At 42.8% G+C, this 12,737-nt stretch overlaps 1 protein-coding gene across 1 annotated transcript; it reads right to left on the reverse strand.

Moving 5' to 3' along the window:
* Positions 1-6,063: 6,063 nt before the first annotated feature.
* On the reverse strand, positions 6,064-8,288 carry LOC128450623 (tripartite motif-containing protein 16-like protein). The gene has a single exon (XM_053434198.1). It carries the CDS (start codon positions 8,205-8,207, stop codon positions 6,846-6,848), a length of 1,362 nt encoding a protein of 453 aa, XP_053290173.1. The 5' UTR covers positions 8,208-8,288; the 3' UTR covers positions 6,064-6,845.
* Between the last annotated feature and the right edge of the window lie 4,449 nt (positions 8,289-12,737).

Consider the following 12,737-nt stretch of genomic DNA (forward strand, 5'->3'; position numbering starts at 1 on the left):
CCTGGAGGGGAGGAGCAGACGGTGCAACGTGCGTCTCATAGGTGTGCCTGAAGCAGTCGAGGGTTCATGGCCGACCGCGTTTTTCTCTGGCTTTCTGGTGGACGTGCTGGGGAAAGATGTGCTGTCTTCCTCACCAGAGCTCGACAGAGCTCATCGCGCTCTCAGACCCAAACCAGCGGCGGGGGAGAAACCGAGAGCCGTGATCGTCTGTTTCACAACTTCCAGACCAAAGACTCTGTTATTCGCGCTGCCCGTAAAAAAAGAGGCGAACTTAAATATGACGGCAAACCGGTCTACATCTATGAGGATTACTGCCCCGAGGTCCTGGACCAGCGGTCGGAGTATAAAGAGGTGATGCGACAGCTCTACGCTCTCAATCTCAAGCCTTCACTGTTGTACCCAGCGCGGCTGTTCATCAGGGCTGAGGACGGGAGCAGACGGCGTCTCACGTCAGTGAAGGAGGCGCAGCAACTTTTGGCCGCACACCAGAAGCACTAAAAGACTGATGCAAGTTAAAGTCGGTTGAACTATCAATAGCCTATCCTAATCACATGTCATTGGATGGAACAGGTATGTGATTGCGTTTTGTTTAGCAGAACAAATATGGCGGTTTGTGTGCTGGTTTTAGATGATGACAAAGTTGTTTGTAGTTGCAATAAGTTGGGCTCACTGTTTTTATTTCAGCACTTCTGAGTGGAACTGTTACATTACACTGTTTTATCCTATGTTGTTGTCACTCATGTCGAGCCTTTTGAGTGCCGGTTACAATTTTGTCGAGACAGTCACACTGTGCCTTTTTACAAATTGACTTTTTTTTAAAATTTATTTTCTAGCATTCAGACTACTGTGTGGCAGGGTGGGAGATTGGAGGAGAGGAACCCCGGGAGAATTTTGCTAAGGGAACATGGCACTTTTGTGCAAGGGTTGTGGGTGGGTGCGGGGTGGGGAACTGGGGGGCACTGTTTATGTGTTTATGGGCTGGGGAGGGGCTTGGGGTCTCACACTGTCTCTTATGTATTTTTCTTTTTTTCTTTCTTCTCTTTTTTTTTCTCTTCTTTTCTTTTTTTCTCTCTTTCTCCTTTTCTTCTCTCCTTTTTCCTTCGTCTCAGATATAATCAGATATTTCACTATGCTATACAAGATAATCCATCACTCAGGCCTACATGGAAAGTAAAAAACTATGAATAACATTCGTTTTATATCGTGGAACGTCAAGGGGGCAAACCAGGCCACCAAAATAAATAAGATCATGTCTCATCTTCAGGATTTGAGAGGTGATGTCGTTTTCTTGCAGGAGACACACTTACGCAATAACGAGGTCCTGCGCATTAAAAGGGGTAGGTTTAGCCATTTATATCATTCAAAGTTTAATGCGAGGGCCAGGGGTGCTGCCATTTTGATTCGAAGCAGCATTCCATTTGAACCAGAGAGAGTTGTAGCTGATCCGGCTGGTAGATTTGTTGTTGTGACGGGAAAACTGTGCAGCTCTCAGATTATCTTAGCTAGTGTCTATGCACCAAACTGGGATGATAAACAATTCATATCCAAGTTTTTCAACTCCATTCCCAACATTGAAACGTACCACATCATTGTTGGGGGGGATTTTAATTTTGTACAAGATGCTGTTTTAGACAGATCCTCCTCTAGACCATACTCTATTAATAATTCTGCCAAACTACTGGCTTCCACTGCAAGTGAGTTGGGCTTTTCAGACCCATGGAGATCTAAGTTCCCAAATAAAAAATCCTTCTCTTTTTTTTCGCATGTCCACCATTCTTATTCTCGAATAGACTTTTTTCTCTCAGACAACAGACTTATTTCTAATGTACACTCATGCGAGTACCACAGCATTTTAATCTCAGACCATGCTCCCACATCGCTAGACATACAATTTCCCAACTACAGCCGCATCTTAAGACCATGGCGATTTAATTCACATCTATTATCCGATAACCCCTTTGTAGACTTCCTAAGATCTAATATACAACTATTTTTTGAAATTAATGATACACCAGACGTATCAAAAGGAACCTTGTGGGAAGCTTTTAAGGCGTACTTGAGAGGACACATAATCTCCTACACAGCGCATCTCAGAAAAAAGGCTAAGTCCAGACAAGAGGAACTGTCATAGAACCTCTTGGAGATTGATGATAGCTACTCTAATAACCCAGACCCGCTACTTTATAAAAAGCGTTTACAACTCCAAACTGAGTTTGACCTTTTATCTACAAATGAAGCAGAATTGCAACTGCTTAAATCTAGACAGCGATTTTTTGAATCAGGGGACAAGGCTGGAAAACTCCTTGCCCAGCAAGCCAGAGCCGCATCCGCCTCCAGGCTTATTCACAGTATTAGGTCCACAACAGGCGTTATTCTCACTGACCCAAAATCCATAAATGAAACATTTACCAAATTTTATTCTGATTTATATGGCTCTGACCATCCCCAGACCAGTACAGCCAGTGCTCTAAACACCATTGAGTTTCCCAGAGTGGACGGAGAGCTGGTGCGGGGTCTGGCTGGCCCAGCTTCAGCGGCTGAGATCATTAGTGCTATTGGTACTTTACAGAGTGGCAGGTCGCCGGGTCCGGATGGATTTACTGTAGAGTTTTATAAGAGATTCGCCCCACTTGTCTCCACAGTCTTGTGCGATGTATATAACGAGGCCTTGTCTCTTGGCCATCTTCCTCCAACCCTGACTAATGCCACAATTACTCTTCTCTTAAAAAAAGATAAAGATCCTTTACTGTGCAGTAGTTTTAGACCTATATCTCTGTTAAATGTGGATTATAAAATCCTCGCTAAGATTTTAGCCCTGCGTCTTCAGGGGGTTCTCCCACAAGTCATCTCACCAGACCAGACTGGCTTCATGCTGGGGAGGCACTCATTCCACAACACCAGAAGACTGTTTAATATTTTGAACATGCCCAGCTCCAGCACCCCCGAGGTAGTGGTGTCGCTGGATGCTGAAAAGGCTTTTGATAGGGTGGAGTGGGACTTTTTATTTGAGGTGATGGAGAGGTTTGGTCTAGGTTCAGGCTTTATTTCATGGGTGAAACTGTTGTACTCCACACCAGTAGCCTCAGTGCAAACTAACAATATAGTATCAAGCCCCTTCCAGCTCCACCGCGGCACAAGGCAGGGGTGTCCACTATCCCCTTTATTATTTGCCATAGCTATTGAGCCCCTGGCCATCTGGCTGAGATCCGAGAATAGATTTGAGGGCGTCTCCCGCCAAGGTTCAGTGCACAAACTGTCACTGTATGCAGATGATTTGCTGCTTTATGTATCAAATCCATCCACATCTCTCCCGATAGTTCTTGACATCCTAAAGCAATTTGGCCAGCTCTCTGGCTACAAACTCAATTTCGGAAAAAGTGAGTTATTTGCGATTAATAACTTAGTTGGCGTTTTGCCAGACAGCACAGCTCCCTTTAAAAGAGTGAATAACTGTTTTAAATATTTAGGTGTACTTATAGCAAGGTTTCTATCAGACACTTTCCAAAAAAATTTTGTCCCACTGCTTGGCAGAGTTGAGGAGGACTTTCATAGATGGTCTACCTTGCATTTATCGTTGGCCGGTAGGGTGAACCTTATCAAGATGACAGTTCTGCCAAAATTCCTTTACCTTTTCCAGCATATCCCTGTTCTTATCTCAAAAAAGTTTTTTGCTAAACTGGATAAGGCATTATCTATATTTCTCTGGGCAGATAGACCTGTGCGTATGCACAGCTTCCCCCCATCCTACACTCGATGGGTTAAGGAAATTCTACACAACTTAAAACTGGAGAAGTTAAGATTCTCCCTCAAGGGCTCTCTGGGGAAATTTGGCCAAATTTGGAACCCCTTGCTGTCCATTATAGACTCATAAGATATTACACCTGAGGAGTCGGATATCTGAGTTCTGCTGACGTACTACTAAATTTTACATTCCCAGAATGTTAGCTTTTCTTTAATTTACTCTCTTTGTTTTTTGTTTTGTCCCTAATCTTTATTTTTCTTTTTCTCTTTTCTCTTTTCTCTTTTCTCTTTTCTCTTTTTTCTTTTCTTTTCCCTTTACCTAGAGGCAGATAGGGGTGGGACCTCCTACAGGAAAAGGAGGTGTGGGTGGGTATGCGGGAGGAGGGCTAACGTAAAATGTAAAAAATTTGAAAAATGTGAGCATTGTAAAATATCTATTTCATGTTCTTACTTTGTATCTCTGTTGCTCAATAAAGAAATTAAAAAAAAAAAAAAAATATTTGAAAAATAGAAAGATGTCATAAGACATACAAATAATGTGCAATAGAGCATAGCACAAAATAATAAAGTGCAATTAATGGTCAAAGTGCAACAACTAGTGTCCCCAGACACATTCCAGACCTCCAGGCATCTTTTCGAAAGGTACTGTGCAAAAATAACAGTGCAAAACAAAAAAGTGGATATAACAGTGCAGCCATTCATATGTTGAACGTGAGTGAAAGTCAGGTTCACGTTAATTTTTTTAATCATCATCGTATAAGGCCATCATGAAATACCAGGAGCGGGGGAATGTGTGTGTGTGTGTGTGTGTGTGCGCGCGCTCCCAGATAGCGGACACACACACAGGCCCCGGGGCTTCGCCCCCCGCACCTCTCACTCGCTCATAGACTCACACAGTGAGATCAGAGCTTGTGCACGTGAAGTAGACGCCCACTGACTGACCGGCAGCTTCTCATCAGTGGAAACAGTGAAAACACAGAGTTTCTCTGGTCTCAGCTGCTCAGAGATCAGCGCCACAGCTCCAAAAGAGGCGCAGCACTGATGCCAACAGCTGGTATCGGCGCTCACGGTGCTTACGGTGCACCGTGAGAATGGGCATGTCGGTGTTTTGTTATTTTAGTATCGAAAGGTATCGGTTCTCGTGACATCTCTACTTACCTGACTAAGGTAAGTGGAGAGAAATAAGCATAATAAATGCTTAGTTACTATTCGTTTATCTGTATTTTTAGCCTTTTGTAGTAAATAGTCCACGTATCTGTATTTTCAGTGTATCAAACTGTAGGATTATCAGCTTAGGAGCACCACCAGAGGTCCTTGGATGGCCTGTGCACTACAGCGTAGGGTTAGTTTAGCACGATAATTTCCAGGGCCTTTAGGGTTAGGAAACAATAAGAAACAATAGAAACCATAAGAAACAAAAACTTTTCCTAAATAAAAAGCTGGTTCGGCTGAGGAGATATGTGAGAGTGGAGAGCATTGAAGGCGTGCGCCGACCAGTGCATCGCCTTTAGCTCCCCATTTCAACTGCCCAGTCGTCGGTTGAAGCAGGGGGAGTCATCGAAATAATTAAACAATCCTTACTGTATTTCTCCTGTTTTAATTAATTTATTAATTATCTCTTCTTTTTTAAATGTATAATTTGTAGTTTTAACACTGTATGTTGACAGTCTAAAATAAAGTTTATTGTAAAAAAAAAGGGTTAGGGTTAGGGTCAGTCCTGCAGAATTCTGGCTGGAAGTGTGTTTGTGTGTGCGTGTGTGTGTGTGTGTGTGTGTGTGGGACAAAGGTCACTCTGGATTTAATCATGTGAGTTCTCTACAGCCAGGCTTTGAGGAGAGTGTGAGACACATGGAGGTGGAAACCAAAGAGATGATCTCATCCATAAACTCACTCTTGATAGCATCTGACCTTTGACCTTCACTGGATCAGCTGCAGAAACTGTCCATCGTCCTCAGTGTCTCTGAGCTGTTTTCAGACTCCTGCACTTGGAATGAATCCAAACTCACTGGATCTGCTGAGGAAGTTTAATGATCGATGCGTGAGATCAAACTCTGCAAATGGTGAATAAGAAGTCATTGATCTTTCATCGCAGTCGAGTGGAAATCTGAACATCAGGAGAAAACTGGAATGACAGGCAATGAGAAATGTGTCGTTTTAGCACTTTTATTAGAACTTGAGTGTTTCTGTGATCGTCCCTGAAAAGACAGAGACTGAACTTGAACACAGAGGTTTGTGGAGTTTCAGGAGGAAACTGCCTCAGTTCTTCTCTCACAGGAGTTTCACTTTGTCTCCATAAGCTTTGAATGAAGACAAAAGAACAGACTGGATTTATTCTTTATTTCAACTTTAGCTTCTTCACACATTAGATTTGTATTGCTTTATACATATATAAGAGATTTAAATGTATATAGACATGTATAAGAAACACATGTGATGTGAGCTGCAGAACAAACCCTCAGAGTCACTCGAGAAAGAAAGAACAGAAACCTACGCAGCAGCAGATCAATATGCCCGTTCACTAAATATGTAAATACAATGAGGACGAGTGGATTCACACTTTACAGAGATGAGCTGTGATAAAAACAAACCAGGTTCCACATTTACAATGTGACCAAACATCCCATAACATTGATGCTCTGTAAATCCAACCAGAGTGAAGTTGACCTGTTGGACATGTTGACGCTCTGAGTTAATTGATGGTTTCATCAGTAAAGTCTGTTCAGTGAGTTCATGGACACACACTCAGTTTGTTTCACCTTCATGTCACATGTGGAAAAGAACAGAACAAACAATCATTTCATTGATGAGGATCAGGATCAACACAGGTTCTAAAACATCACACAACCTGATTTCTACTTTGATTTAGAAAACAACAGCAACATTAGTTCTTTCAAACACATTAATGTCAGTGTAATTATAGATTTCTGTCTTTACAAAGTGAGAAATGAATATGTGTGATAAAGGAAGGTCAGTGTTTGATTGACAGCTGATCTCTGTGCGGAGCAGAAACGCCACCACGAAGAACTTTGATCAACAAACATGGAGACAAGAGAAGTTAAAGATTAACACACAGAATCTAAATCACTTCTTTTAATGACTCGAGTCTATTTGAGTTTACAGAACTCAGCTGTGTCTCTAGGATAATAAACCCCAACTCCAGCATAGAGCGGCTGAGTGAATGTGGTCTGGACTCTGTGGAGGAGAGTCATGGTGTCAGAGACTCTGTAGAAGGACAGAACACCTGCACTGTGATCCAGGTACACTCCTACTCTGGAGGACAGACGACCTGACACTGGAGTGTCGATGTTGTTGTGACAAAAGATATAACCGTAACTATCACAATATAATGACCAAGATTTATCATTGTATCCAAATCCACATTCATCTGATTTCCCTGCTCTGCTGATGTTATTGTATGTGACTGCTACAGCAACTCCTCCTCTCACCTCCACCTCCACCTCCACCTCCCAGTAACAACGTCCAGTCAGACTCTCTCTACTCAGGACCTGACGCCAAACATTGAATCTGTCTGGGTGATCAGAATAAGACTGTATTTTTCTCATACGTGTTACTTTTCTATTTTCCTCAGATAATAACAGACGTCTGTGTACTGTGTTTGGATCCAGTGTGATGTCCTGTGAATATCTTAAGAAGTCAGCTCTGGTCTCTGGCTCTGGTTTAGGCAGTAAAACATCCATTTGAGACACAATCTGTAAAATCTCTGTCTCTGTCTCACTCAGAATGTCCTGTAGTCGACCTCTGACCTGGGACACAGCTGCTGTCACGTCCTCAAAGTACCTCAGAGGACGGATCCTGATGCTGGATGAGTGTGTAGATCCACTGAGTGGTGACAGTGAGGGGTAGTTGTGTAGAAACTGGTTGTGATCCTCTGTGTCTGAGAGCTGCTTCAGTTCCTGGTCTTTCCTCTTCAGCTCAGTGATCTCCTGCTCCAGTCTCTCCTGAAGCTCTCTGACTCGACTCACTTCAGTTTCCTGCTGGGATCTGATCTGCTGCTTCACATCAGAGCTTCTTTTCTCCAGCAGACGGATCATCTCAGTGAAGATCTCCTCACTGTCCTCCACTGCTTTATCAGCAGAGCCATTGAGGGCCTCCTCCTCCTGTTGAAGCAGCTTCACGTCTTTCTCTGTGTCCTGGACTCTCTGCTGGATGGTTTGTCTCCTCAGCCCGAGCTCTCTCTCAGCAGGAGCAGCTTGGAGTCCAGTCTTCTTCAGCTCCTCCACTAAATCAGCTAACATGGTGTTTTTCTCCAGGACAGGGCTCGGTGTGAAGGTCTGTCTACACTGAGGACAGCTGTAGCTTCCTCTCTCCTCCCCATTGTCCCAGTTGTCAATACAGCTCTTACAGAAGCTGTGTCCACAGCCAGTAGTCACAGGATCCTTCAGTAGATCCACACAGATCAAACAGGAGAATCTTTCTCTGTCCAGTTGATTTTCTTGCTGCTCCATTTCAGCTGCTGCCAGAGACTGAAGAACAGATTCTCTTTCTCTGAATAGAAACCGAGTCTCTGCTCCTTCCTGTCTTGTTCATTTCCTTTTTCTACCACATTTACCACGCTATAGAAAAGAGCAACAGTATTGTCTTACCTCTCCTCTGCAGTTTTGCCACACTGTCTGAGAGCAACTTGAGCTGTTTGTGATTTAATCAATGCGATATATTCTTGTTTATGAAAGTTTATTAGATAGTTTGTTACGTCTCAGGTTTAAAATAACAGTGTCTAGCCACTAGACAGTGTTATTTTGATGTGATACCGTGAGTCAGGGGAGTAGGACCAGGATTTAGGAAGAGGGCTTGTCTTTTGTTTATTTTATGTTTTGGCGTCACCCTCCGACCCTAACCCTTTGTGTAACTTGTTTGTTCTTTGATTCCTTTGTTAATGCAAATCATTTGGGGCATTTTTTCTATATAAGGCTGCTTTGCCAGATTCTACCGGTGCTGTGTTATTTCCCTTCCTCCGAGCTCTAATCTGGGTTGTAACAGTTGTCCTCTAACACCCACAGGTGGATTAATACATATTGATTTATCTTCAGTTCAGGATCTGTGTGGGTGGAGGTGGAGCACGTGGAACATGGTGACCAGCAAACACTCAGACCCACTGTAGCTGGATGTTTCCTAACACTCCCAGTTTATTGCTATGATACGCTCCAACATTAAAGCCAGGCTGTACGGAGATTATTCTATCATACATGAATCCAAAAGAGGCCACGAGCACCTGAACCGTGACTCGTGAGTTTGGAGAAGGTCCTGCCCTGCCCATGCTTTACAGATTACTGGAGGTGAACCCTAACCCATACAAATTAAACTTGGAAGCCCATTTAGACCAATTCTTAGGAGAGGGCTCCCAAAATTAAACAAATCCCCTTTGATGCTTTACAACAGTTATAAGATTTCAACAACTCAAAATACTTGATTTACTTAATTTAATGCTCAAAGTGTAATATGAAGTATGTTGGAGAAAGAGACTGGCCCAACATAAATATAACACCAGACACAGATATAGAATGAACAACCCTTTTAGTACAACTTTTTATTTGGCATAAAGTCGACTCAGTCAGGATCACAGTACTACGAGCTGGATCCTCATGTCAGATATTCTCGAAAAAGATGTGATGGAAATCTGGAGATACAAGAGGCTGGAAACAACAAAGTTATCTACGTGTATTTAATAAGGGGCTTTCTGCAGAAAGGATCAACACAGGGAGACCACAAGGATCTCAGAGTGAGGATGAAGAACAGTCAAAAACACAGATCTTATATAGGAGGATTTAGGGCTGTCCTTCTGAACCAATCCAGGAAGGATACATGGGGGGGGGGGGGAGGAGAGGAATCTAAACATTAGCAGCTGATTCACATGTGTTTCCTTAGGTGATAAGAAGACATCCACTCCTTCCTTTGATGGGTAACAAATGGTCCCAACGTATTTCAACACTAACAGTCCCGACCATAAAACAGCTCAAGTCTTAAACATTTGGTGTATGTAAATACAACTCATAAAAGTCTCTTACAAGGCTGCAGAAACTTACTATCCAAATACAAAATAGTTTGTTAAGCATATTTAGTTAATTTTTCTACTACATTTCCCTCCTTTTTGTCATTTATTGACAACTTATGAGAATGAAAAAATCAAATGCATCAATTCACCATCATCATCCCTGTAGTGTCAAGCAAACTGCATTTGTCGCGAACGGTATGCGTCTTTAAAAGGGAGGAAGGAATGATAAGAGCAGATTACACAACCACACAGTAACATCACATTCTTTATCACTATCAAAGGGTTCTGGGGAGGAAACCACTCAGGGAGGGGAAACACACCTTATCTTGTCGTCACTGTAGATCTAATTCTAATCATCTGGCAGAACAAACAATAGGGACACAGTTGGCCTTCCCTATAAGGTTCATGGAGGCTAAAGTAACCAAACTGTGAGTATAAAGGTGCCGTGTGGGGGAGACATACGTGCGAATAGAAGTGTGGCATGTTCAAACGAGCAACCACTTCCTGTAGCTTCAAAGGAAAACAAATCATCATATCGCACAGGATGCTTGAGACCCACAAAACGAACTGTCCTGGGAGATTGGTTTGAATGTTCCAAAAACGAAATTCGTATCTAGAGTCAGTCAGCAGGAGATCGCTGTCATCATTATTGAGAGAACAATTCCTCTACTGCCACTTAGACCCAGCTGACTGGAGAGGTCAGCGTTCCATTTGTCGTCTTCTCGGCGGTGTGTGTATCATGTGATTCTCCGAAGCAACTTATTATAAACAGCTGTACTGGTCAGCACTGCCCCCTCTTCACTGATCTTTTGCTTTAATCATTCATTGTGGGTGCAGCAGGTGGATGTTCTGGTTCTGGGACTCTCTTGCAGTGACTGGCATTTCCTTGTGATACTGGGTCATTATTAGAGGTGTTAGCATCACATTTACATACAGCAACATGTTTGGGGAGGAGGATAGCATCAAGCATCTGAGACACTAGAGCATGATGCGCAATTGGTTTGCCTGATGATGTAAGGAATTCTCTGTGTTTCCAAATCGTGCCAAAATCATGTACTACACCAAATGCATATCTACTGTCAGTGTAGATGTTAACCCTTTTCCCCTGAGCCAATTTGCATGCTTCAATGAGAGCAGTGAGCTCTGCTGCCTGTGCAGACAGGGAAGCAGGGAGTGGTCATGCAATCAATGTATCATGTGCTGTAACCACAGAGAAACCAACTTGATTTGCTCCTGTGTCTGAATTGCGAGACGCTGATCCATCCACAAACAGTTCAAGGTCTGGATTCTGCAGTGGTGTTTCCTGTAAATCTGGTCTGGGGGAACAAACTTCGGTTATTGTTACTACACAATTATGTTGTTCACCATCTCCTTCTGTTGGAAGAAGAGTAGCTGGGTTAAGAACATTACATCTTTTCACAGTGATGTTAGGCATTTCCAACAGAATAGCATGATAACGGAGCCAGCGTGCAGCAGACAAATGAGATGTCTTTTGTTCCAACAAAATCATAGACACAGCATGTGGTACCAACAGGGTGAGTGGGGAGTACCCTACTAAATCCCTGGACGCCATTACAGCCTTCTCTGCCGCTGCTACAGCTCTGAGACAAGTAGGCAGGCCTGCAGCAACTAGATCAAGTTTTGCTCAGAAAAATGCAACAGGTCTCTGTTTGCCCCCATGTTCCTGGAGGAGAACTGAAGTCATGTAGCCCCCCTTTTCGTCAACAGCCTGTGTGAAAGGTCGGTCAGGGTTGGGTAGCCCTAAAGTCGGAGTCGTTTGTAAGGTCAGTTTCAAGTCAGTGAAAGCTTTCTCCGCGTCATCAGTCCATGTCACTTTGCTATATGCTTGTAAGCCTTGCCCGTGTGCGATTGCGCTAAGGGGCGCCTCGAGGACAGCATAATTAGGAATAAATGATCTACAATAAGAACACATTCCCAGGAATGACATCACTTGTTTCTTTGTGACAGGTTTTGGAATATTTTGAATTGCTAATGCTCTCTTAGGGGAGAGGGATTTGCCCTCTGCTGTGATCACATGCCCTAAAAATGAAACTTGTTCTTTTACAAACTGCAATTTTTTCAGGCTTGCTTTGTGGCCTTGTGCATCTAAATGTTTTAAGAGAGCTACAGTATCTTTTTCACATTGTTCTTTAGTTGGTGCACAAATCATTAAATCGTCAACGTATTGCAAAAGTGCACTTCCTGGTGTTATCTCTAATGAGCTCAAGCTGTCTTTTAGTGCCTGGTTGTAAATGGTAGGTGATTCACAGTAGCCCTGACACAGGCGTGTGAATGTATAACTTTCTCTGTTGAACTCAAATGCAAACCAGTATTGACTGTCTTTATCAATTTGAACGCTAAAAAATGCATTTGCCAGATCAACAACAGAGAACCATTTACTAGCCGGCGGAACTTGGGAAAGGATTGTATAAGGATTTGGAACCGACGGAGCGCGCTGCTGTACTGCGGCATTGACAACTTACAAATTTTAGATGAATCGCAAATCCTCAGGTTGTGTTTTATCAAAAATACTCCTCACCGGAAAAAATCTGAGTGTGCACAACTGAATCCTTGCAAGGAACAATTACACCTGCCCTCAATAGAGAGTTGAAAACTGGTGTAATACCATCGATGGCTTTCTGTTTTATTAGATATTGTCAGATCATGGTGTGATAACCACAGGTTCCATGTTTCAATTAAACCCACATCATGATTACCTTGAGCCCTTGAAATGTTGTTTGTATAATCTAAATATGCATGTGCATATTGGGCTTCTTTACGTGTGTCTGGTACCAGTTAAACAACCTTGAAAGTGTGAACAACAGATTTTTTTCAAAAATAGATTTTACCTAACCACAGGATCTGATATTTTTTCCCGAATGTCAGCATTGACAAATTTTTGTATCCACGGTACCAAGTCTTTCCATTCATCATTTTTGTGTTTGACAGCAAGTCATGTGAGTGTGAACCAGGAACTTCAAAAGGA

This window comes from Pleuronectes platessa, chromosome 2 (assembly GCF_947347685.1).
Source record: "Pleuronectes platessa chromosome 2, fPlePla1.1, whole genome shotgun sequence".
In the NCBI taxonomy this organism is placed as follows: Eukaryota; Metazoa; Chordata; class Actinopteri; order Pleuronectiformes; family Pleuronectidae; genus Pleuronectes; species Pleuronectes platessa.